This window comes from Odontesthes bonariensis, chromosome 1 (genome assembly GCF_027942865.1).
Source record: "Odontesthes bonariensis isolate fOdoBon6 chromosome 1, fOdoBon6.hap1, whole genome shotgun sequence".
NCBI lineage: Eukaryota > Metazoa > Chordata > Actinopteri > Atheriniformes > Atherinopsidae > Odontesthes > Odontesthes bonariensis.
In genome coordinates, this window is record NC_134506.1 from 24,296,406 (window position 1) to 24,322,193 (window position 25,788).

At 41.1% G+C, this 25,788-nt stretch overlaps 3 protein-coding genes across 5 annotated transcripts; 2 read left to right on the forward strand and 1 right to left on the reverse strand.

Annotated features, from left to right (window-relative positions):
• Positions 1-9,400: 9,400 nt before the first annotated feature.
• On the forward strand, positions 9,401-17,336 carry ccpg1 (cell cycle progression 1). Of its 3 annotated transcripts, XM_075461425.1 has the most exons (12): positions 9,401-9,474; positions 9,932-10,021; positions 10,261-10,378; positions 10,982-11,067; positions 11,161-11,338; positions 11,467-11,559; positions 12,672-12,986; positions 13,175-13,284; positions 14,099-14,188; positions 14,378-14,497; positions 14,692-15,980; positions 16,448-17,336. In XM_075461425.1, exons 2-12 carry the CDS (start codon positions 9,962-9,964, stop codon positions 16,638-16,640), a joined length of 2,652 nt encoding a protein of 883 aa, XP_075317540.1. In that variant the 5' UTR covers positions 9,401-9,474; positions 9,932-9,961; the 3' UTR covers positions 16,641-17,336. The 3 variants fall into 3 exon arrangements, with proteins under 3 accessions (XP_075317540.1, XP_075317549.1, XP_075317560.1); XM_075461434.1 differs by lacking the exon at positions 14,099-14,188; XM_075461445.1 differs by lacking the exon at positions 11,467-11,559.
• Positions 17,218-21,433, reverse strand: pigb (phosphatidylinositol glycan anchor biosynthesis, class B). Its single transcript, XM_075461458.1, has 12 exons — positions 21,061-21,433; positions 20,803-20,932; positions 20,038-20,155; positions 19,848-19,952; positions 19,392-19,522; positions 19,145-19,285; positions 19,014-19,065; positions 18,729-18,940; positions 18,498-18,562; positions 18,192-18,411; positions 17,499-17,676; positions 17,218-17,415 (listed from the first exon to the last, which is right to left on the reverse strand). The coding sequence occupies exons 1-12, from the start codon at positions 21,170-21,172 to the stop codon at positions 17,302-17,304; spliced, it is 1,578 nt and encodes a 525-aa protein (XP_075317573.1). The 5' UTR covers positions 21,173-21,433; the 3' UTR covers positions 17,218-17,301.
• A 1,032-nt stretch (positions 21,434-22,465) lies between these two features.
• pigbos1 (PIGB opposite strand 1) lies at positions 22,466-24,687 on the forward strand. Its single transcript, XM_075471159.1, has 2 exons — positions 22,466-22,615; positions 24,308-24,687. Exons 1-2 carry the CDS (start codon positions 22,578-22,580, stop codon positions 24,504-24,506), a joined length of 237 nt encoding a protein of 78 aa, XP_075327274.1. The 5' UTR covers positions 22,466-22,577; the 3' UTR covers positions 24,507-24,687.
• Positions 24,688-25,788: the final 1,101 nt, after the last annotated feature.

Consider the following 25,788-nt stretch of genomic DNA (forward strand, 5'->3'; position numbering starts at 1 on the left):
ATTCTCAGTTTAAATAATAAAATAAAAAAATACCTGATGCTGACTGTGTCTTTTTGTGCTGTTTTCTCATTTAGTTTCTTTTGGTTTAAACTTGATCACAAAGAGTCCAGTTTTAGTTCATTCGCTAATTCATTTTAGTCCTTTTTAAACTTTTTAAAGTCATTCCATACAGCAGACCACTGTAAAGATGTGTTTTATATAAACTAGTTTAAAGTGTGCTACTTTCATTCAACAAAAAACAACATTCTGGTCACGGTAGTGGCACCGCAGAGAACACAGAGGTCACGTAACACAGGTTTGTGATTTCATGTCTTTACATTTATTCAAAATAAGTGTCTGAATAAACCAGGGAAACTATGTTTGACACATCCCGCTGCTGATCAGTATTGACGCCTTAAAGTGCAGAGCAAAGCAACTAAACACGAGGACTGTACTTCAAACTCTTGATGATTTTCTAGAGGATTAGCATTTAAAACTCCTTCAAATCTCACCCCAGTGTAGGAATAAACTCTTTGGTCTCTGACTAAAGAAGCTGTGCTCATAACACAGCAAAACAAAGCCCTGTGTTCCGGGTAATGTCGGGAAGATATAACAGCTGAAAGAACTTTATTGTCAAAGTGGATAAAAGGCAACAAAATTCAGAGTGCAGCCTAAAAACAGACATAGAAACATAAATCATTACTCTCCCGAACACAACTCAACATATGCTTGAAAAAACAATAAAAGGAAATAGATGCATAAAATGTACAAACAAATAACCTTAAATATCATAGTAGATGATATATTCATAAATACTGTGTGTACATTGTTGCAGCTCAGGAGGAAGAGCAGTTGTCTGCCAGTTGGTGGGTTTGTGGTTCAACTACCAGATTCATGAGACCACATGCTGAAGTGTCCTTGGGCAAGACGCTGAACCCCTCATTGCCTCCAACACGCTCATCAGTGAGTGACTGCGGGTCGGAGGGAAAAAAAGCGCTTTAACGTTGTAAGAAGTGTTTGTGTGAATGGTTGGTCAACAAGAACAGAAAAGCACTTTACATAAACAGTCTATTTATTCGTTTTTAAAATCAGAAAACAGTGAGGAATGCTTTCAATGGCCTGAAGCCCTACATTTTAATGCCTTTGCTGAAAGTACCTTTCTGTTTACTAACAAACTAATGACTGAGCCACTGATTTCAGCTTTAATTGTTGAGAACTTTGAGTATTTTAACTTACGCAGAAACTCTGTCTCAAAATATCTATGACTCTATTTGGTAATTAAAGGTTCCAGATAACTGTGGTTGTGTGGAAACCTTAATAATAGCCTCTTAATGTGAAAATCAGATACTTGAGCTAAATGCACTCCTCTACATTTACGTTCTAACCCAACCAAACTTGAGCCCTAAGGACATAAGCTACTCCTGGCAGACTCTGACCTTTCATTTAACCAGCATAACATGTAATTATGGATTATATTGAATTAACAGCAGTGGTTAACAGGTTAATATTTGTTCTCCGTCTCTGTCAGATGCCACAATAACAATGAACAGGCGTTTCTAAACGTTTCTGTGCCTGCCACGTAATATGTTAATGCTGTAACACTTTACACAACTCTTACACAGGCCTGTTTTGGTGTTCAGTCATCCTCGTCATATCATATAGGTATAATACTACGTAAAATATTGCTTTATTATCAAGGTTAGTCATTTAAAATTAAAGAAAAGGGTACAAAAGTGTTGTAGCAGGCTGCTCAAGCTCACCTTTCTGTCCTCGCATTTATCCACACAAATCATAGTTATTATGACTGGATCTATATAAACAAGCATCGATTTGGAGACACTTTGCTTCTCTACATAATGTATCTATGGGGTGATCGTGATCAGGGCCGCTGACAGGTTTGGCTGGGCCCGGGACAAAATTCTCTGAATGCCCCCCAGCTGACCGGGGATGATTCTCAAATCAATTCAGCCTGATTGGCATGCGTGCCTGAAACATTTGGACATATTTGCGGACTAATGCGCATATTTCTTTTTTTTTTCTTTTCTTTTTTTATATATATATATATATATATATATATATATATATATATATATATATATATATATATATATATATATATATATATGATCGTGATAGACGCAGATACAGCAACTTTGGTTGGAAAAAAATGTAAATAGGCCTCTAGTGGTTGTTAAGAGTAACTGCATGCGAAGGGAAAACATGGCGTCCATGTTTCAATTTATTCCACTTTTTTTTTATGGAGCCTTAACCGCGCTTGTTTTCTAGGGGCCGTGTATACTCTCGCAGCAGTGTGTCGCAGACACGACGCAGTTATTTTTGTGCCTACTTTTGAAGCGCTGTCTGCCTATGTTAATCCCACGCCACAACGCAAGAGGGACAATCACGCACAAGCTAGGATTGTGGGTGTGGTGGGTGGCGTGTTTCTCTTCCGGTTACGGAGGTCATTCAACAACAATGGCAACTGGACGAATGCGCACTTTGATTGACATGCAGCTGATCGATCTAGAAATAGAATAAATATTGCTACTACTGGAGCTGGCAGAGAGGCGAAAGTATCGTCACGGTTAGCGTCACCATTAGCCGGTTAGCAAACCAGAAATACGCATAGTGTAGAGCGGATGTAGAGTTGACCAATCAGAGGCCTCCTTTCTCTCCTCCCTGCGGCGATGTCTGCGGCACTGTCTGCGGTGAGTTACAATTTTGGGGAAGAAGCTCCTCTAATTTTACACCAATTATAGAGAAAACCAGAAAGAAGCTAAACCAGTGGCTTCAGAGGGACTTATCTCTAAAAGGAAGAGTGTTGCTTTCCAAAGCTGAAGGATTATCCCGACTGACATATGCTGCTCTCCCCTTACATTTAGACAACAAAATCTGTAAAGATATTGATCGTATGCTTCTTAATTTTATATGGAAAAATCGTACACACTATATCAAAAAAACTGTTGTCATGAATAATTATGAATCAGGTGGTCTTAACTTTCTCGATTTCTCTACCTTAAATAACACATTCAAAATTAAATGGGCTAAACACTTCCTTAAAAATCCAACCTCTATCTGGAACCTCATACCAGGTCACGTTTTCTCGCGCTTTGGTGGCTTTAACTTAATTTTAAATTGTAATTACAATGTTGAGAAACTTCCTGTAAAACTCTCATCTTTCCATAAGCAGGTGCTCTTAGTGTGGACGCTCATTTATAAACATAACTTCTCACCTCACAAATACCTCATCTGGAACAACAGAGATATTTTATTTATAAACAGGTCACTCTATCTTGAAACCTGGGTTCAAAATGGGATCCTACTGGTGGCTCAGCTGGTTAATAAGGAAGGTAAAATTCTCAGTTACAACGAATTTTGCTCAATATGCAAATTTCCAATTAATTTCCAGGAGTTCTCCATGGTGGTTGATGCTTTACCTTCGGGCACTTTAATGCTGTTTAAAAACACTAATTATACTCTATCTGTTCCACCCAGTATCCCTGATCCAGTCGAGTCATCTGTGGGGAAAATCTGTTTTTCACAGGAGATTAGGAAGAGCAATAAAAGAATACGCAGGTTGTTCCAAGAATCTATTATTTCTCGTTCGTCGGTAGAAATTTACTGGAGCCGTTATATCCCAGATATCCACTGGAAAACAGTTTGGATGATCCCCCATAAATATTTAATTGTAAACAAGGTGAAGGAAGTGTCATTTAAAATTCTCCATAAAATTTACCCTGCTAAACACTATATGATCAAATTTAAAAGAGACATAAATACTAATTGCAGCTTCTGTGAGGATCTTCCAGAAACTTTAATACATCTCTTTTGGCTCTGCTCTTTCACATGTAGGTTCTGGTCAGAGTTTAGCAGGTTTATTAATGACCATATTTAAAAAAAAGTTTCCTTATGCTGGGAAAATGTTTTATTTTGTTTCTATAGATTTCATAAAAAGGATGCTAAATGTTTCTTTATAATAAACCTGCTAATCCTCTTTGCTAAATTTTATATTCATAAATGTAAATTTGCTAATAAAACACCATGTTTTTCTGTTTTCATTAAAGATATGGAAATATATATCAAATCAATAACAGACTCTACAAATGAAAAGGCTCTAAGGACAATTTCAATATGTACGTCTTTGCATGTTCTTATTTAATTATCACCCCTGGTTGTTTGTTTGCATGGTTGTTGTATTGTGTTGTATACTTCAATCTGTTGGTTTGTTGTATACTAATATTGTCTAAATAAAGTTCTTAAAAAAAAAAAAGTTACAATTTTGGGGAGGTGCACCAGAGTGTCTGCGTAAGGGGCGGGGGCATGTCTGCGTTAACTGCGACACACACGCAGACGACCTGGTTTTAATGTTTATTTCATAACTTATCCTAACCAAGGGGAGTCATTTTCTAAAGCCAACCGGAAAGCGAAGACGTTTCGTTGGAACGTGTTTGTTTACACGTAACCAGGGCAACCGACAAAATGGCGTCCATACGGTGAAAGGCGCATTATTTAAACACGCGTTTTAGAGCTTACTACTATGATTGTTTCGTGACTCTAGCCAGCTGATGTTGTTGTTTAAATCCAAGTATGAAGTGAAAAAAAGGTGTCAAAGAAAAGTGTTTATATGTTCTACACGAATTTTGTGTCAGTGTCTGACTTGACACAACGGCAGTTGGCTGACAGATGTGTTCTGCATCCACTCACCTCCTTCATATATGAGGACTTTGTGACTTCGTAACCGAAATACTATAATTTTTCAAACAAGTGTAATAATGGCTGCTGCTTAGCTCCACTGGGGTGATGTTCGTGAAGCTGGGCCGTTGTTGATGTAAACACGGAGGAGCCTTTGGCGTTGAATGAGCCTTTTAAATGGCTGAAATGACAGGCTAAGTGAAGTGTTTCCAAAGGATAATAAGACTGGTGATATTAAATAAGTGTTGCTTGCGGGTGATCGATGCATTGCAGAGCAGATAGCAGAGGTCCGCGAGCTAAAGTGTCATGCGAAGGCAAGAGCGCCAGATGCGGCATTTTGTTTTTGAAAATATTTTGTGCAGCTGCTGACCTCCGCCTTCCCCATCGGATGAGGAGTTACCCTCAAGCGATGAGGTTGTCACCAATTACCACGGTCCATCGAAGAGGGGTCTGGCGACAGAGCTCAACCCTAGCTGCCTGGGGAGCACATGTCACGTAGGGTATTCCCTCGCTCAACGATGAACCGTAGCAAGACATGGTGGTCAACAGTCACCCCGCTACCTCGAGGAGGGGTTTCTCCAATGGTGACAGAGGTGGATCAAATATCACCACCCTAGCACTACCCAACCTGTCTGGGGAGCACATGTCACGTGTAGACCCTCGCTCCTCGAGGAAGCGTACTACGCTTAAGGCGGTAGCATGGTTGCCGCGTCTGTCACGGCGGTGGCGGACCGTGACGTCAAAATGACGTTTCAGGCATGGCGCTTCCCTTGAAAAGACGGCGCAGCGCGTTGTCGTGCACCAGTCGATTTTTGTAACTTGGCGGCGCCGAGCACAACGAACCGGATGGACCGATGTGAGACCAGGCTCAGTGAGGAGGTGCGTTTGTACAGGCAGCTGTACGAAACTGCAGTGAAACAGCACAGGGAGCATGTAAACTCCCAAAACTGGTGCACAGAGATGGGCAGAACTTTGGGGAAAGAGGGAGAGTTCTGTAAGAATGTGTGGAAGAAGCTACGGGACAGATACCTGAAGGCAAAGAAGAGGGCAGAGACTCTGTTGATGCCGGGGGCTTCAAACCTTCACCTCTTTTAACTGAATTAAAAAATTAAAATGATCCGAAAACTGCAGCAGTATCATTAATTACAGTATTCTTGCTCTTGACAGCGGCATTGTTTTCTTCTCCACTTTCGTGGTTGTAGAATAGCGGTAACCTTCACGTAGCAGCGCCACCTCTGTGACGGAGAAAATTGCAACTACTGGCGCGCAACGACTTGCGCCACTATATAGGGTCCTATGGCGGGCACGAACTCGTGACGTCATCAACACCGCTCGCGCGAGCAGACGCGGCAACCATGCCAGAGCCTTTACGTACTACTTATTACGTACTAGTGCTCGCCAGGCACTCTTTGAAAGATTACTAGCCTATATAGGGGGTGTATCGATGCCGCCATGCACATCACACTCACGGTGACAGCATCGGCAGAAAATATTAAATTGGTGAATACGCACTCTACACAACTTAAACATAAATAAAACAGAAAGGCAGGTAAAATAACGCCAGTACGCATATTATAAATATTTTAAAGTTTATTAAATTGGCTGCCAGCCATTTTCAGTGCAGAGAGACCCATACTGCCAAGTGTTTTACAGTATTTTGACTGATTTTCCAAGACCCACAGAAAAGTGTGTCTTATGACTATGTACACACCGAAATGACCAAACGAAAGAGTAGACTCTCTTCTTTCATCAGGAAAAAAAGTTTGTTTCTACCATTTTCAGTCCTTTAGTAATAGACCTACATAGGTTGGTTTCACCAAAAACAGCTGTTTTTGACCAAAAAAATGCAAGTACCCCTGACTGCAGACCGCAGATCGGGGCGGAGATCAACGTTGAGGGGGCGGAACGTTGAGGGGGCGGAGCTAAACATTGAGGGGGCGGAGCTCAATGACTCCTTTGCGGGTGCCATCTGGTGGCGGAGACCATGCAGCACATTCACAAACAGCAAGCAGCACTGAGTTAAAAAAATAAGGAATCAATTATAACTATATATAAAACAATTATAATAATATATATTAGATATATAATTATACATATGAAACAATTATGTATATTAGATAGATAATTTTATATATATATATATATATATATATATATATATATATATATATATATATATATATATATATATATATAAGCACACCGTTTGACCAATCAACTATCTGCAGACTGAGATCAGCTGATTATCTGAGTCAAGACTGTCATACTGTTGCCTGTTTGGGACGAAAACATGCAGCTGGTGATGGAAATTGAATCATTTTGAACCATTGTGTCATAAAGTGGTTCACTACCCGAAGCTTCATTCAATTCCCTTGGGTTACATCTACTGGCAGTAGCGATTGTTGCACCAAATAAAGCAAATATGATACATCTCTTCTGTATATAATAACACAATAATTTAAAAACAATGTGAAAATTTTTGGTTTGTCATTCATATTTTCTTTGGGAGTGCGCTTGGTGTAATAAAGAGAGTGCTTGTGTTACTTCACGTGTTTTTATTCAAGAAAAGTAGTTTTTGCACAGTAGAAGGGCTCAAACGGTTTATTTTTTTTTTTAGACAATTTCTCCAGCGAGTTTGAAGCATGCTTCGAAGCTTCGGTGTTATTTATTTAAAAAAAAACGAGTGTAGGGGCATAGTACTATAACTTGTTTTATGAGACACACATCTCTCTTTCTTTTTTTAAATAAAAAATTGACAGTTCTCGTTTATTTTTGAAAACCGGAAGTCACCACATGCTGTTGAAAGTTAGCGCTGAGTTTCTCAGTCGTCTCCGTGGTGTAAGATAATAACTAAGCTAATAACTAAGAACACAGTGTATCGTCACAGAGAGAATAGCATATTTTAAAATGAAAAAATGTTTACTTTCTTCCTTGTCTGTCACAAATATTGCAAAATAGCACATTAAAAAACGAATCTACTTCTTCTCCACACAGTCTTCTTCTGCGGTTCAATGTGTTGTTCTATGTTGAGCACCGCCACCAGATGGCACCCGCAAAGGAGTCATTGAGCTCCGCCCCCTCAACGTTGAGCTCCGCCCCCTCAACGTTCTGCCCCCTCAACGTTGATCTCCGCCCCGATCTGCGGTCTGCAGTCAGGGGCTACTCAAAAAATGGAGAAAACAAGCTTTTTGTCCAAAGAAAAAAAGTGGCACTGCTGCCACCTTGCGGGTAATTTTGCCAGTATATTCTCTGTTTAGTGTTTACAAGCCTAAGATTTAGTGACAAACTCCGCTAGATTGTTCCCCAGCCCGCTCCGTTAAAAAACGCAATTGACGTCTATAGACGTCTTTGGCAGTGAACGGTTGTTTTTAAATTGACGTCAATGGCAGCCAATGAGTTAAAGATATTTTATTGTGGATTAAATCACTTCACATGAGTTCTCGCGGCCGCGTTCGCCTGTGACGTAACGGATTTGCGCTGCTCGTGATTTCAGCTGCGTTCCATCTTGTTTGCTTGTTCGTCATGCATCCACATGGTACTGGATTCATTTGAAATTGATTGATTTATCAAACGTAGTTTATATGTAATGTTTATTTGCAAATATTTGTGTTAAATGAAGGGTAAGGGTAACCAAGAAAAAAAAGGCTGCGTTCCGTTGGCATCGGCAGTCAGGTGCAGACGTTCGAATGACGTCACATTCGAGTTTCCTCACATTCGATTAAAGAATTCTTCAGTCAAATCAGTCATTTTATGCTTCCACCATATTTTTGACTCGATAGTGGGAAGGACTAAATAAGGCCAGTGCATGTCGGTCACAACTTAAACCATCACCATAGTCACAGTTAAATTGAATAAACAAACAGCAGAAGTATACATACACTGACTGCAAAAAAGTGCTGATTTTAATGAAAAACATGCTGCAATTGCAATTGGAATAACGCTGACATAAAATGGTATGATACAAGCTGCTTAGAAATAATACAGCATTTATTCACTCTACTGTATTGACAGTAGCGCTAATTAATTTCTTCCTTATTTTTATTATAAATTAACCTTGTTTAACCAGGAATGAGACTCGTTGACCTGGCTACAGGATCTTTTTGGAGGTTCCTTCCTCTGTCACCTCATTTTAAACTGCAGGAACCAGGGGCTAAGGGAGAGACATTTCAGCCCTCATTTGGAACCAGTATAGAGGAAGACCTTTTTTGTAAAACTACCTTAAAACCTAAAAAAGGGGAGTTTCTGTAAGATAGAATTTCCACGTCTTTGGGCAGCCATAACATGCATGGGGTCAAAACACTGTTGCGTTTTTTTTTTTTTATCTCTCTCTCTCTCTTTTTTGTAACGAGTAACTAAACCGGACAATGAAAATGTATTGGAGTAAAAGTATGCAATTAAGTTCGGAAATATAGTGAAGTAAAAGTGAAAGTTGTCAAAAAAATTTAAACTCGAGGAAAGTACAAAGTATTCCAAAATATACGTAAGTACAGTAGTGAAGTATTTTTCTTCGTTACACTGCTCGTCAATGCTTGCTATGTCACGCTTCCTTGTTTATGTTTTTTTTCTCACCCACCGTCTCCCCGGCTTTTGCGCCACCCTCGCAGAGCCTGTTTGGCCACCGCGCTGCCTTATGGGAAACGTATTTCGAAAATCTTCCAGAAACCGTTCGTCCTGTTCCTCAATGGTACCACCCAAAAACTACATATCCCACATTCTGCTGTGTTGTTAACGGATAACCAGGGTTTGGGTGTACTGCAATAGCTGAGACTGCGTGCAAACAGCTGTCTGGGCGCAAAAACACTGGTGAGTTTAGCCACTTTTCATTGTTTTGAAACATCTGATACTGTTAAACGGCTGCTAAAAAAACCACTAAACGACGGGCGTTTTTCACACCGCAGTAAATGTATGCGTTAGGTGGAGGGGGTTTAATTTAAACTTGTAAAGTCAGCTAACCAGCAGCGAGACAGCCACTAAACGTCGTCATGTGATGTTTGCAGACGGAGCTAACCTTAGCTGTAATTCACAGTTTATGGTTTGACCGTTGACACCGTTGCTCTTTAGCCACCCGGTGGCTGTTTTCATTGTCAGGCCGCGTTGGTTGGCATCATCTGTTTACTGTTTACACCGCTGTGTGGCCGCCGGGGGGCGCTATTAGACCTGTTTGTTCGTATTTGATTTAAATGGACATCTTTAGGTTTTATGTCTTATCCTTTCATCACAACAAATTGCTTGAAGTGTTCATCATGTTTGTATTCTGCAGGCCCTGTTAACTGTTGACAGCTGACAGAACATGTCAGAAACATCCAGTGATGCGGAGTCGTCCTGTGGATGGACCATCATTAGTAATGAGGTATACGTCTTTTTCCTCCTTGACTGCCAAATCAAAGCGATATTTGTGCTCTGTGTATGAAATATCGTTTAGTCACACAATAAACATCTGTCTGTCTTCTTTTTTTGATTTGTGAGTTGAATCATTGCTCTTTATTGGAAATGTAATTATTTTAACACACGTACAATTAAGATGATTTTACAAAGATTTGATCATCTCATATTGTCCAGTTTTGATGCATGCCTGGTGTGATATAACAGGGTTCAGATATTGAGACTTTGGGATCGGAGGCTGTGGTTGAATTTGGAGCTGAGGTATTAGACCCGCCTACGTTGGAAGAACCAGAGCTGCTGGAATCACAAGCCTCGGCATCTGCTGGTAAAAACCATGCCCTCATTTATTTATTTTCTAAATGTTTATGCCCGGTCTTAAAATGGATTATGATAAAGCAGCCACCTTTTGGGAATGCTAAGGGCCAAGAACCGCAGTTCCTTGAATGACCACAGAGTGGTGGCTTCAAAAAGAGAGTCACTGCTAATTGTTAAAATGGGACTTATGGCCTGATGCTTCAGTGGTTGTTGTTTTCAGTTGAGTCCTTACATTTCCTTACAAAGTCAAATGTAAAACTCAAGCCTTCAGCCTGGTAGTGCAAAAACTAGTGTGTGATGTACTGGTGCTAATGTCTTCCTTTTACTTAGAGACTGATTTTTATTCTTTGTCCTTAAAGCAGAAATGCCATCAGTTAAAAGGTTGTACATATAAAGTGTAAACATTTGTGTTTTGCACTGTGGTTTGAACCAAATGTGCATCTTGAAAATTTCAATATGGACGTGGAGTTGTGTAATATTCCAATGTTTTATGTACCACATGGTTAATAGATTGATTATTAATTGTAATTGTCTTTGCATACATTTTTGCAGCTTCTCAAATGTATTTGATTAGAACTTTTTAAATCACATTTAGTATTCGTTATATTTCCAGCTTTGTCTGTTGAAGAGAAGGCTGCTGATTCACTTGAAGACACATTGGGAGAACAGACGTTAGATGAGACACTGTGTGCCCCAAAGGTGAGCGAACCTGACAGTGATATGCATCAGTCTGTGGATAATTCAATACCGTGTTGTTACTGAGCACCTTAACAACCTCTGGATCTTTTGTAGGCTGCAGACTGTGCTGCAGGGAAAGAGCACGTGTTATCATTGAGTGATCATTCGGACATTGTGACTCTTGGCGACTTGAAGGAGGGTGAGCACGTGCAGGAGGAGGCAACCGCCAGTGAGGAACTTTACCTCGGGACTTCCTGCAGCAGTCATTACGCCTTCACTGCCACAGACACTGGTAGGACTGCAGAGCAACACACGCTGAACAATTCCCATGTTTCCTTCTTCAAGCTGACTCCTGTTTCCACTCACATCCAGTCAAGATGGAGAAATTCAACGCAAAACATTTCTCCTCTGCCTGATCAGGTTTGTTGTTGAGTCACTGGAAACTTCCACAGACTCTGGTGAACCTAAGCTACCATCTGAGGAGTCAGCTCACTGGAAGCCGCACTTTTCCAGGTGGCTGGAGTGAATCTAATATGATGCCAAGCTTGTTCAGCAGCATTTCAAACTAATCCTGATGAGTGTCTGACAGATAAAATGCTGTCAGGTGGCTGTTTGTTTCTTGTCTGTGTGCATGAGCAGATTTAAGGAATTAATGTGTTGTTTTTTTCTCCATTTTTTTGCAGTTTAGCATGACAAATTACAGCAACCTTATCTAGAAAATCCAAGATGAGTCAAAGATTAGTACAGATGGATTTTCTACCTCAAGTAATAGTTGGGAAAATACACTTTTTCACTGTCTTGGTCATGTGAAATGAGAGGATGGATCCTTACATGTCTTTGCAGTAGTATTGGGCATTATTGGGCCTTTCTTTATATGCCAAAAAAACATAAGCATTCCTATGTTGTTGTTATGTGTAGACACAACTCTGGTTGAGTTTGGTGCTTTTTTTTTTTTTTTTTTTTTTGACACTTGAATGATTCATGGATCCGTTTTGGTTGGTTTAACAAACTAAAAAACACATTTAGCTGAAAAGTTAAAGTCCGGTACAAGGACTGGACTGAGAGTGGATGAAACAGCAGCCGGTGTCCAGAGAAAAACAGAGAATTGAAAATCCTGTCTGGCTACTTGAAAGCAAAATATAAAGAAATGACGAGTGAATTAAGACTTTTGGACAGTCCTGTAAATATCATGTGATGCTGAGGGGTGGGCGCAGGTTTTCACGTAATCTCCTACACGTTTGCCTGCATGGATGTATCTGTTGCCTTGATTTGTACAGTGCACGCACAGAATAATGTTTTCTGTAGATGCAGCAGGATTAAAGCTGTCCAGAACATGGCTGTTACATGTTTATCGAGCATCAGAGATGAAGGGGAGGTTAGGTCTCTACACGGAGCACAAAGTCTTCTGAAAGACAAAAGCCTTTGCAGATAATGAAGAAACCTCATTCCCTAAATGTGGAACTATTCCTTTAGTGTAATACAAATATTTCGCAAGCACAATTAGTTTTTTTTTGTGTGTGCTTGCATGATTAACTTTACATATACTGCACATGTTTGTGAACCAGCTCTATCCGTTTTCACGTTGTGCTTTTCCATCTTTATAACACTTAATGTCTCGAATGCAGCTTTCCCAGCACCGCAGCCAGCAGTGACAAACTCAAGCAGCAGTGAGGATGAAGCTGGTCGAAGTGCCGGTGCTGTCGTACGAAGACGAAGGGTGAGGAAGAACACCACGAGCATTGTGACGGACCCTGAGGAAGAGGAATCACGCTCAAGTGATGAGGAAGAAAAGGTCAGAGAAGTGGAGCAAGAGGAGGAGCGGACTGAAGTTGGTCCAACTGCTGCTCTGGATGACCGAGGCCGGGGCGGCCGCATGCTCAACAAATGTATCCTGCTCGCCCTCATCATAGCCATCAGTATGGGTTTTGGCCACTTCTATGGTGAGAAGTTCACTGGTTAATTGCAAAAGTTTTTATTGATGCTTCCTTTCTAAAAGGTTTCTTTATGTGCTGCTCACTGAGTTAAACTAATGTTCCTCGTAACTGTGGAGAAGGCTGCTTCAACACGTGTAGACTTGCCATCACAGATCTTTGTGCTGTGAATAACCTGTGTGACAAATCTCATGCAGGCACAGTCCAAATTCAGGAAAGACAAAAAACTGGGGAGAAAATCAGAGGGAATGAGCTCGATGTCGTCAGGGATCTGCTTCATGTGAGAAAACAAGGTTTTACAAACCAGGTCAGTGAAAACACTCACATGCTCACAGCTCAGAGAATAAGAAGCTATTTTTTTTTTTGTCAGAAAGAAAATAATAATAACCACTAACCCTACTGTCACCTTAAAGGTAAATTCAACCAAATATAAAAACACATACATTATTAATATTTGAATGCTTTGTCAGGGCATGTTTGTGCTTTTTATGGGGAGAGACTTTCCTCAGTAAAAGGACACAAAGATTAAATTTATTTGTGTGTTACCAAGCGCTCATAATCAGACAAGCAACTTGTCCCACATACGCTCATCAGTGTGTGGTTACGGAGAGATGTATATCAAAGCAAATATAGCAAGAGGCACCGTGTGAGTGTGTGAAAGAGTGAAGGAGAAACCATTGTAAAGCTCTTTGTAGGACCTAAATAAGGTTAACTGTTGCAATTTGAAAGCTTGTAATGTTGAAATCTAGTTCTCAGTATAAGTGTAAATGTGTCGATGATTCTGAGTGACAATCAGTTTACTTTTTTAAAGGGATAGTTCGCCTCTTTTGACATGAAGCTGTATGGCATCCCATACTAGCAATATCATTTATGAACATTTTCTTACCCCCCACTGCGTTCTGTGAGCCGAGTTCCAGCCTCGTTTTGGTGTTGACGAAGGTAGTCCGGCTAGTTGGCTGGGGCCACAAAAATAAAGCGTTTTTGCTTCTCAAAATAATATGCGTTCAAAACAGTAATACATTTGCATCACAAAATCGTTCTCCAGGAAAAAGTCAGACCTCACAATCGCTTGGTGCTATTTTCTCTCCCTTGTATCACTGCGTGCTGCCACCTGCCGACAGCCGCGCCTGTTACGGTGTTTACTGCTCGGAATCAGGGGACTGCCCGGTCTGCACTTCGGTCTGCACGGTTTACACAGCACGCAGTGGGGGGTAAGAAAATGTTCATAAACGATATTGCTAGTATGGGATGTCATACAGCTTCATGTCAAAAGAGGCGGACTATCCCTTTACGTCTGCTTCAAAAGAGCAGCAACAATGTCTCACGAGAGAGGCGTGAAACACATAAACTTGACGTCACTGAGGTGTAACTTGTTTTTTCCGTTTCTGACTCTGGTTCAGAGGATTTATTTTGGACAAGACGGCCTGGATGAAAAAGAAACGATTGCATTGCTCGCAGAGGTGATTGAGAAGATAAAGCAAGAGAACAAGGAGCTCAACGTGAAACGGGTGCACATTCAGGTAACGTGGATGTCAGCCTTCCGACAAAACACTAATCCAGTAAAAAATGTTTACATGTCAAAATTGAAGCAAAAAGAAGAAGAGTTTTTCCTCTTTGGTTTTGTTTTACAATTCTAATGCTGCATTGTTTGAGTGGACTTTCAATAATCATGACATTTGCTAAACATCAGGAATTTACTTCCTGTGTTCTCAAGGCCCAGAGAGATGACCTGAAAATGCTGCTGAAACAGACGGCCGAGGAGAGGACTAACATCATGTCCCAGCAGCAGAGTTTGACAGCTGAAAACCAGCTGCTGAAAAACTCCCTGGAGCACGAGGAAAAGTCTTTGTCCATCTTACAGGAGGAGCTGAGAAAGATGCGCTCTCAGATCAGAGATCTGGAGGCGGTGGGAGCCGGAGCCGACTCGCTACTCTCAGAAAACCAGAGGCTGAGAGACCGACTGGAGGAGGAGAAACAGGTGATCAGAGACTTCCACGTCCAAAGGGAAGACATGGTGGGGGAAGCACAGATGCTGAGAAAGAAGCTTGACAAAGAGCGGAGGGTCACAGAAGAGCTTAGAAGAGAGCTGAATCGTCTGAGAAGTCGCATCCCCGAAGCTGGAAAGGAAGGCGTCTCAGAGGCCGAAGAGCTTCAGTCACGACTGACGGAGCTGGAGAAGAGGCTGGGCTTTGAGCAGCAGCGCTCTGACCTGTGGGAGAGGCTGTATTTGGAAAACAAAGACGAAAGAGCCAAAGGAGACCGAGAGTCCAAAGTGAAAAAAACGAAAGGGAGCATGGCTGGAAAAGTGGAGGAGACGTTTGATGCCGTGAAGAACTCCACCAAAGAGTTTGTTAGCCACCACAAGGAGCAGATTAAGAAAGCCAAGGAGGCTGTGAAGGAGAACCTGAGGAAGTTTTCTGATTCTGTCAAATCGACTTTCCGACACTTTAAGGATTCAGCCTCCACCTTCATCACCAAAGCCCGAGGTTTTTATCACAAAAAGAAAACAGAGGAGTCGTGGCAGCACAGACAGCACGGGCCTCGTCACAGACACAAATCTGACTTCTTCCAGAGCGACCACAACACACGAAAATCAGGTGGGAAAGTTCACGAGGACCATACACATAGTGGCCACAGAACCAGCATGAAGGGATGCGCCGGGGTGTTCGACTGTGCGTTCCAGGAGTCCATGAGCCTCTTCAACATAGCCCTGGAGCCAATCAGAGCTGACGAATTCTACCAGCTGCTGCAGAGCTACTTGCAGCAGGAAGTCGACCACTTTCACCACTGGAAGGAGCTGGAGATGTTCATCAACAACTTCTTCCACAACGGAGTGTTCATCCATGACCAGATGCTGTTCACAGACTTTGTCAGTGGAGTTGAGGACTATCTGACGGACATGCACGAGTATCACGGCCCCGCTGACGATGTGTTTGGAGATCTCGATGACTACATCTACAGGCACTTCTTTGGAGAAGCGTACACAAAAAGCTACGGCCCGCGGTAAGTATCCTGCAGATGTTCGAGCAAAGTGTCGTCTAATACCTCCCCCAAAATGGTTTTCAGCTCCCAGCTAAGTCGAATGCTTTGTTTTACCAGCATGTGACCTCTGAGGAGTTTCCTGAGATCAGACTTTCTTATACTTATGTAAGAAACCTCATTAGAGATGTTTACTAATTCCAGTTAAGAAAGCATTCATTCGTTTCTTCACCACGCTGTTACAGAACTCCAGTTTTTTGAGTACATATATAATCATAGCTGTTCGAAGAGAAGAGTTACACACTTGGACAACAGCTGCCATCACTTTATTGACTTCAAGTAAAAAAACTTGTTTATTTTTTAACCATACCAGCCTCTCATCTTGGCAGTGAATTAAAGTAGTTATGACTGAATCTCTGCTGCACTCTCCACAGTGGCGCTGCCGCTTGTACAAGTCTTTCATTTGTTCGTCTTGTGTTTGCATCACACAGCGGGCCGTTCGAAAGACCCGACGCAGGCTCAAAGGAGGAGTTCAGGGCGAAGCATCAACAGCGGAAACAGCAGAGAGCCAGATCTCGACCGCACAATGATCGCAAGTGGAGCAGGTCGGGAAGAGACGCAGACAGACACATGGCCGACGTCAAAATAGAACTGGGCCCGATGCCGTTTGACCCGAAATACTGAAAACATCGCAGCTAGTTTAACAGGATCGCTGAAATTTCCCAATTTTTGTTTGTATTTAGCAGCAAAGTCTCCTTTTCTTTTCTTTTTTGTAAGTTTGCACAATCTTTTTAATGCTACTGAAGGCCCTCGAGCCATTTGGCAAAGTAATGATTTTCAAATTCCAGCGAAAATTATGTGGCATATTTTACACATTTGTGATGAGAGAGGTGTGAGTTTAACTTTTGGTTTGTTTGTGAATTTACACCTGAAATAACATCCATATTCATCTGAAGCAACATTAAACTACTGCACCATGTTAAGGAAAAATCAAAATGCAAAGGAGCCACATTTAAAGTGTCCGTGTACATTGTTTTGAATTGCTGCGGCGCGGCCAGTTTGTGTGACCTGGTTTTCTTTTTAAGAGTTCAGATGCTGATTTCTAACATTCCACCTCGAGCTTGTGTTGACTGGACCCAGCAGTTTTAATTAACATTTACACGTGTTGGACAAAAAAGACTGGAAAGGTGTCATCACCGCTAATTTAACTGTGGTTGAAAATGTGCTTGTTTGACCGGAGATATTTTGAAATGACAACATCCGAGTTTAAAATATTTATTTTGGTAGCAAATCAATGTTACATATGTTTCTTAGAGAGAAAGTCGCCATTGCTTCAGTGTTTGTCTCAGTGCCTTTCATAAATAAAGATGCTTCCTCCGACTCTTCCCTCAGGAAAGTGTGTATGAAATATCTCTGCTGACCTCACAAAGTGATTCCCCTGAAGAAACGCAGAGATTTCCTGAAACAAAAACATGTTCAAATTAAAAATGTACTTTTTTTCCCCTAAAAAAATACATACAAAAATATGTTTTTGTGTCGCACCTTTTCCAAAACATCGAACAAAACCAGATGTGTTGGCAGAGAGGATTTGTACGGAAACGAAGTCTTGAGCCACAGAAGCGGCTCGTCGAAGAAACTGTCGGCCTCATCGAAATAACCCTCCTCTCCGAGATCCGGTGGGCACTCCAGAAACCTCATCCTTAGTGGGCAGTGCACGTGGCTACGAGGAGACAGGACAGTCAGCTGCTGCGTGCATCGTACCAACACACATTTAGGCGGAAAGATGGATTGCAGCATGACTTCAAGCCAGATAATTACTGGGGGAAAACAATGAAATACTTGATTGAATTTCTCCTCTTTGGAGCTCTGAAGCTGCTCTAATGTGCTCCACAAAAAGGGAAAGACACGACAGACACTCCGGTCTCATCTGAGTCTGTGTACCATGTAATTTAGCCACAGCCGGTACTGATAAAATGTATGAAACCCTGGTATCCAGTCATCGTGAACTTCCCATTTACTGGAAACATTTTCTGTAAAGAACATCTAATCATGTTCAGCTTAAACAACTAACAAGCAGCTTTTTGTATTGACATATCTGCTCTCAGAACTCTCACAGTAATCATAGAAAAATGTAAACGGTGAAGATTTCAACAAAAACACCCTTCAGAGCTCAGAGTGTTGGCTCTTTGACGCTCCGTTCAGACGCCATGGTGCCGCTGTGGGAGGCTCCTGTACCTGTAGAAGGGCGTCGAGTGGCAGGGCATGAGAAAGAGGACGTCCAGCTGTGGGCTGGTGGGGTCGCTGCTGACGTCGCAAAGCGTCCGAACGTGGCTCATCGCGTCCAAGGTGCCTCTCTGGTGAATCAGGCCGGTGTACAGCGCCATAACCAGGTTGGACGCTAACAGAGCGACTGCAGCGGCTCGACGCCACGCTTTCAGATGGGCAATCGATGTTCCTGTGGTAGGACAAAGGTCCGACATGAACGCGTCTGTCTGAGAGCCACAACAGAGTGAGTATGTGGAGGTGAGACGGCAAACTAACCACAGAAGACCATACAGAAGGGCAGCACGGGATAGATGAACCTGAACTCCTTGTGAGGAAGCAGACTGAGAAGAAGAGACAAAAGACACTGGAGTCGCTAAACATTTCGTACAATTTATAAGACTTTCATCCTCAGTATTTTCACTGATTATACTTCCATCCACGATGATCCCTTCATCCAGGTAAAGAACGAGTTAATTATCACTCCTCACTTCTGTAGACGAGCTTCACCTGTAAACACCGACGGTCCAGACGACTGCTGCCAGAAGGATTTTGTATCTTCTGAGGGCGAGGGTGCATCCGTGAAGAAAGAACGGGAGATGGGGGCCGATCACGACAGCAAACCCCTGCGTGAGGTACCAGTGCCACGGGTGAGAGCCGTAGAAGTCCGCCACACCGTGGACGATGTTGAACTTGAGGAAGTTGAGCTGCACCAGGGTCCACTGGAACACAGAAATCAGCCGTTACATCCGGTTTTAAAGGCAGGAGCTGCTGGATATGTGGGATGTGTTTTACCTTTTCATAGAAAAGACAGTCGATCAGTGCTGAGATAACAACCGCCAACGTCCTGGTGATGAAAACAAAGACACCGTGACTGAAAGAGGAGACAAAACGGTTTCAGTGGATACGAGCCTGAGAGTACAGACCCTATAGGGATGTAGGTATGAGTGATGAGTCTCAGTTTGTGTTCCTCCCGCCAGAAATGGTAGATTAGCAGAGGAAACCAGACGATCAGGGCTGTCGGTCGAACAATCACAGCCAAAGCCACGAGAGCCAAGTACTTTTTACTGGAAAGAAAACAACAACAAAGTGTGTCTAAATGCAGTCCTGGTGCACATTTTTTTATTTTTTTTTTAAACAAGACAGGTTGTTAGGGTGGTAACAAGCAGGCACCTGCTGTGTGTTTTGGAGCCTGGCAGAGGAAAGTAAAAAAGAGCCAAACAGGTGAGGGTGGTCTCTGTGCTGTTGGTAAGGGTCCGGGTGCAGCAGAACCACGAGAACCAGGAACACAGGTGACAGAAGAACTGGAGGCCAAAGCAAGTGGAAACGGCACAATGACAAGGGGAGACTTCACAGACATGCAGCTGTTCTGGCTTTAATTTACTCTTATTTTCATTGTGTTTGTCCTCAGAAATGACTTGTTAATAATACTGCAGAGCAGTCAAAGATAAGTTGAGGTATAAGGCAGCCAATCCCATTCAGAGGGATTGTGTTGTAGCCTCTTAAAATCAGCTCTTCACTCAGATGTTTTCTCTCCTCATTTTCCCAAAAGAGTCCCAATTACATCAAATCTGCTGTCTAGATCATTATTTGTGTTTAGGGACACCCAACGCCGGTGCATTTTCTTACCGTCCATCTTGCAACGTCGGGATTTTCCAGCGTTCGGATGAGGAAGAAGAATTTTACATCAGCAAACGCAGCCAAGAGCGCCTGAACGATTCTTGGAAGCCAGATCTGCAGGAGCGGTCAGATCAAGTTTAACGGAGATGACAACCTCTGTTCAAAAGAGCCTTGCTTAACAGGAAATAAAGCAACTTGCCAGAAGATAGACTGAGTCGTAGTTTATAAGGTGAAGTATCTTGTAGATGAATGCAAAGAAAAGAGGATATGAGAACCCTCTTATTCCTGCCTTCCACTCCCAGGTCAGATAGCCATAAGTTACAGTGTTAAGGTCAAAACGGAAGAAATTTTCAGAGTCAAAATAAGACTAAGAAGCTGGTTTTAACAGAGAGGCTGAGAGGAGGAGTTCCTCCGCAGGTTGTTTTACTTCCAGGTTAGTTTTGGGCACTTTGCAGCCAACATAGTTTGGAGGGCAGGAGATTGCCACTCAGAAAACACTGGCGAGAACTATTTCAATGTCCTCTTTTTGTGCCTTTGTTAGTTTCAGATTAGTGGAATTACCGCCGATCTCCTTGAGATGAACAGTCGGTGGAATTAAAGCCTAGCAGAAGACACAGAGGTGGCGATGGAAATAAAACATCTGTGTTGGTTTAATGCAGCTGTTTCTATACATGAAGGTCAGCTCAAATAACTAGCGGGGTGATTTAGTGGTAATAGTGACCGGTCAATAAAGTGAATAAATGAAGCCCCGGCGTGCCAAAGAACTGGTGTGTGCAGCATGAGAAGATCTAAACAGTGGACATAAAGCTTTATTTGAAGCCTGCCTGCTGTTATGAATACGTTCAAATGTTAAAGTCAAAGCATTAAAAAGCCAATTATCACATAATGAAATGTCTTATTGCCGTGTGCAGCTGTTAATACCACACACAGCCACTCTTGTGATGCGTCTCTGCTGGAAGGATATTTGAAGACCATCCGGTGGGACACCTCCAGGGACTGCCAGTACTCATCAGGGACGAAGCTGGTCTGGACCAGGACACAGTTGATCAGCCTGAACACCACAGAAAACGCAACCACTCTGGCTCTCAGCGCACCTGTGGCGATCACCAAAAGCAAGTGCACGTGAATAAAAACCTCGATTTTCATACCGGGCGCGCGCACGCACGCACGCAACGGTCACAATCACGACTTTAACCACATAAAACCTCAGTAAGAGCCGCACCGTCGTTAAGACCGCTGCTATCCTCCTTTGAGTACAGCTGGGATTTACGTTTCCTCAGCTTCACATCTTCCACTTTGTTCCCAAACTTCAGCCGCGACCGGAGGCTCTCCATCTGCTCTCAACAATGTTGAGTCAACATAGCTCACCTGTCGAGGTGTGAGGCAGGTGAGATCAGTCTCATTCACGAGGCTGAGCGTCTTCAACCAAGAACCCAAACCCCGCCTTACAGAAACTCCGCCAGCTGCTACAACTGAAAACACATCTGTTTGTCAGGCTGCATCTTCAACAAGACAAATGTGATTTTATATAAACTTCCTGTTAATTCAGGGGAGTTTTTCTCGCGTGTTTCTGTACGTCTTCCGCACTCAGACCTACTTCCGGTGCGTTCTTTACTCACGACTTCAAAATATGAGCTCGTCTTATTTTTTTAAAACGATATGTAATCTTTTTTTTAAGTAAATGTTGATGATCCTTCATCCGTATCAGCGTCAGGAATCAGTCAAAATTATTTGGAAAACATCTACTATCAGCAAAAACACAAGATTATGCATCCCCAGTATGAACACATGGTGTTATACATTTGATATATTAAAGTATTATGAACTGTTGCCAAAATATACAGTAAGTATGGATGTTGATGTCACCTTGCAACAACAGACTAAATCATTCACTAATGAAATCCATTCGTTTTCAGAGGCTAAAGGAAATTGATGCTTTTTTTATGTAGGTCAAAGCCTCTGAGGTTTTGTTAATATTTCCTCTGTATCTTTCTCTTGATATAACTGCAAAGTCCAGTTGTTCTCTGTGATTGAGTCGAGACCCGATCGTCTCCTTACATGACACTTTTAGCCTTCCTGGTGACACACCAGAATTTATTGTAATTCAGCTCTTTTCTGTATTTTCTGTCATTCTGTAGAGACATAGAAGGTATTTAGAAACAAACTTACTAATTCAAACTGATATCTTTGAGAAGATTCTTATCTTCATATGGAAAAAGTAATCCTTCTGATTCAATTTTAAAATAGTGCAAGGACAACCTGTCAAACATTGCACTGAAGCCAAGTTTTTTGTTGTTGTTGTTGTTTGACCTGTTTTGCTTTTGCTCATTTGCTCATTCTTTGAAATGGTTGGTGGTAAAATGTTAGTTCAGATGCAACAATTGTAGAAATGTAAAAAACAACAACAACAACAACAAAACAAATGGTTAAACATATTATAAAGTTAGCAGGCAACAGGTCAGAAATATGTTTGAATATGTCTGAGCTGTTCAACACTGTCACTGCTTTGCTTTACACCGTGTAAAGGAGTAACAGTGTTGAACAGCTCAGGTGAAGTTTCACCGTCTGTGAAAGACCACGCAGCACGTCACCACAGTCTCCGCTGGGGGGCGCTGTGCAGCTTCCTGCTGCTGCTCTGACACATTTCGGAGTAGAAGAAGAATGCTCTCCTGCTGTACATAACCGTCCTGGCTGTTGTTTCTTATATCTTTACATGCCGTTTCGTCTTCCTGTCTATGTATGGTGATAACAGTCACATCGCATAATCTGCTTCCTTGGTGAGTTAATGTTACAGTAAATTATCTCTGAAGCAGCCAAAATGTCACGTTTGACCAGTATTCAACTAAACGGTCAGGAAAGCGTCAAGTTTACTGTTGCGTTATTATAATATCCGGTTAGGATTTTCAAAAATAAATCGATCAATTTTGATACTTTTTTTTTTTTTATTACTTTGTTTATTGGTATAGTTGTACAACATATACAATTTCATCATCAACAAAATATATATATAATTATTTTTATTATTATTATTATTATTATTATTATTTTTTTTTTAAATTATTTTTCTTTTTTTTTTTTCTCCCCTTTCCTCTTTCTCCAGTTCACAGTGTATGTCCATACACGACTACAGTTATTTTCCCTTATATTTCAACATACCACCATATAAACTCTTTTTTTTTTTTTTTTTTTTTTTCCACAAAGATACACAAATGACACTAGACAGTTGACGCATAGACAAACACATAAGCATACAAAAAATGGGGCAGAGAGAGAGAGAAAAAGTAAGAGATATATAGAGAGAAGGGGGGGGGGGGGGGGGGGGACATGACATAAAAAAAAAAAATATATATATATATTTAGTGGCGTTCCCGTATGTGTGTATGTGTATAGTGTAGGTGTTGTATTGAATAATATGTATGTGCCAGTATAGTGAGTTGGTGTGGAAGGGTATACCTAAACTTTGTGGACATCTTCATAAAAGATTTGGTAGCTTATATTATTGTTCTGTTTTCAAAATATAAGCGCATTTTATTGCACATATTGTCTGGATACATTTCCTTCCATTTTTCTGAGCAATTTCTACAAATTAATATATTTTTTTCCATTTCCAGAACACTTTCTATTGTTTTATACCATAGCTGAACCTCTGGTTGTTTACTTTGTTTCCATAGTCTTGTAATTTGCTTTAGTGCAGTAAGTCTTAGGAGATGAAAAAATTTTCGGTATATTCTTTTTATCTTATTTGGTAAGTCGATGCCTAGTATGTTTACTGGTGTTAAAGGTTGTTTAAGATCAAAAATATATGTAATAGCTCGCCTTACCTCCTCCCAAAATGATTTTGATACTTAAGGAAAATATACCTTAAAGACCTGCATTGCACTCAAAATCTTATAAAAATGAGCCAATATGCAGTTTGTAGGCTCAGCTTTCGTGTTTCAGCCTGATGTTGTGTTTATTTGGGAATTTTTATACTCTTTATGAGGAGAAGATCCAGTTTTTCTGAAGCTGACAAACCATCGAAGGCAGAAGTAAAGCCATGTCTCACTGTGTGTTAGACGTGCACTGTGCACATACATGCATCCAGGCTTCGTAGATTAAAGATGATATATATTTTTAAAATTCTTATGCATGATACTGGTGTAGTTCATTTATAAATATGAAATATTGTTTATTATTTTACCTCACGTAGAAGTACTGTTTGGGGGCTTGTGGATACGCTTTTAGAGTAGTTGCATTTGCACACTCAGCAAAACATCAGATAACGTGCACAGTGTGGAGTCCATGGAAAAGGTTACACTTAATTTTTTTTAAGTACATGTCGCATTCAATACAGTGTAGGAAATGTAAAATGTCAGCAAAGACTCATATAGGTGCTTGGATACACACACACACACACACACACACACACTCATATATATATATAGATATGTATCTGTATCCTGAGTGACACCACTTTGTGATTCTTTCAGGATCATTTGGGTGTCTGTGGATTCCTCATCAAAAGAAGTCATGTTTCAACGAAGATTGCCGTTCGCACAGTTGGCCATAGCCACGCTACTTGGAGTTTTAGGTGGGGTTTATATCTACAGACCTTATTTCGCGCCATTACCGGAGACCTCAGTACAGCAAAATCAGGATGTGCCAAAGAAACAAAAAGAAACAGACTGAAGCAGGTCACCACTCCCAGGAAATGCTTTGGATACAGAAACCCAAACAGTCGGGGGGCTGCTGGACTGTCACTGCTATACTGGAGTTCACACAAGAGACAAGACCAGTCGATGAATTCATTCTTCTATGGGGTGCTCTGTGTCTTTGTAAAATATAAAAAATAAAATATCTTGTTTTTTGACCTGAATGATCTCTTTCAAAATTACATTGCACACCATTATAAATCTGTTTCTTAATGTCGGTGAAAAGTTTACCTCACACTTCCTCTTAGTGCTATACATGCAAAAATGATTTAGTAGGTGGGTAATTGACATTACATATTGGCACTGTGAGCCAAAAATAACGAGAATATATACATATATATATATAGGTGTTTAAGGAAACATGACTAAAAGTGCTTTTCCAATAGTTCCTGGACACTGACATCCATTTTAAAGTGCTATGTGTGCACAGGTGCCAAACTCTTTCCTACAGGGATTTACTATTCACTGAAAAAAAGGTTAGTCATCCAACGAAGCCTTAAAATGGTTCCTGTTTTACAACAAAAAATCCATAAATGTCAGTGAATTATGAAGCCATACAACCTTTGTTTGTTCAGGCAACAGCAATAAAATACCAATAAAGTTCCTGTGAAAGCAAAAAGGGGCAACACTCCCTCTAAATTCTCTCAAGAAGCTCTCATGACAAGTACCATGTAAACATGTAGTTAACATCTGTAACTTACTACAGTGAGACCATTTTAATTAAATATACAGTAAGTTTTAGCATTTGTCAACAATCGGGGCTTTGAAAAGTTTTTCTCATTCTTATAAGGTCATGTGGGCTGAGCACTTCACATTTCACAACATTTCAGAAACATGCTTTAATAAGTAATAATAACGATATTCTTTCAATCTAATATCTATCAAGGGCCAAAAACAAAAGTGGTTGTGAAAAACTCACACCGATACCCAGATTTTTAAACAGTTTCAAACTTTTCAAACAGTCTTTTCTTGAAATTATTCAAACAGTCCAGATACTTTAGCTGTAACGGCCATTGTGGTGATATTCTCTCTTGAAGGTCCAGATGCATCTCTCTGGTCCTGTGTCTTTTCTGGATTTCTTCCTCTCTCTTTTGGACAACACTGTCTGTGATACCGTCCATCCGCTGCAGATACTGAGGTTGAGTTTTGCCAAGTTTTCTACAAATATCTCTTTGGCAATCAGCTTGTTGTTGTAAAATGACTATTTTATGTCTGTCAAACTGTGTTTTCTTTGGGTTTTTTATTTTCTATAGATGGAA

Bases quoted from the DNA above. Each gene is read 5' to 3' on its own strand.
- ccpg1 (XM_075461425.1), top strand. From the start codon at position 9,962: ATGTCAGAAACATCCAGTGATGCGGAGTCGTCCTGTGGATGGACCATC. The intron at 10,379-10,981 runs GTAAAAACCATG...TTATATTTCCAG, and splicing joins ACAAGCCTCGGCATCTGCTG to CTTTGTCTGTTGAAGAGAAG. The intron at 14,498-14,691 runs GTAACGTGGATG...TGTGTTCTCAAG, and splicing joins TGAAACGGGTGCACATTCAG to GCCCAGAGAGATGACCTGAA.
- pigb (XM_075461458.1), bottom strand. From the start codon at position 21,172: ATGGAGAGCCTCCGGTCGCGGCTGAAGTTTGGGAACAAAGTGGAAGAT. The intron at 20,933-21,060 runs GTGCGGCTCTTA...TGATCGCCACAG, and splicing joins TAGCAGCGGTCTTAACGACG to GTGCGCTGAGAGCCAGAGTG. The intron at 17,677-18,191 runs GTACAGGAGCCT...GTCTCCTCGTAG, and splicing joins CACTCGACGCCCTTCTACAG to CCACGTGCACTGCCCACTAA.
- pigbos1 (XM_075471159.1), top strand. From the start codon at position 22,578: ATGGTGATAACAGTCACATCGCATAATCTGCTTCCTTG. The intron at 22,616-24,307 runs GTGAGTTAATGT...TGATTCTTTCAG, and splicing joins TCGCATAATCTGCTTCCTTG to GATCATTTGGGTGTCTGTGG.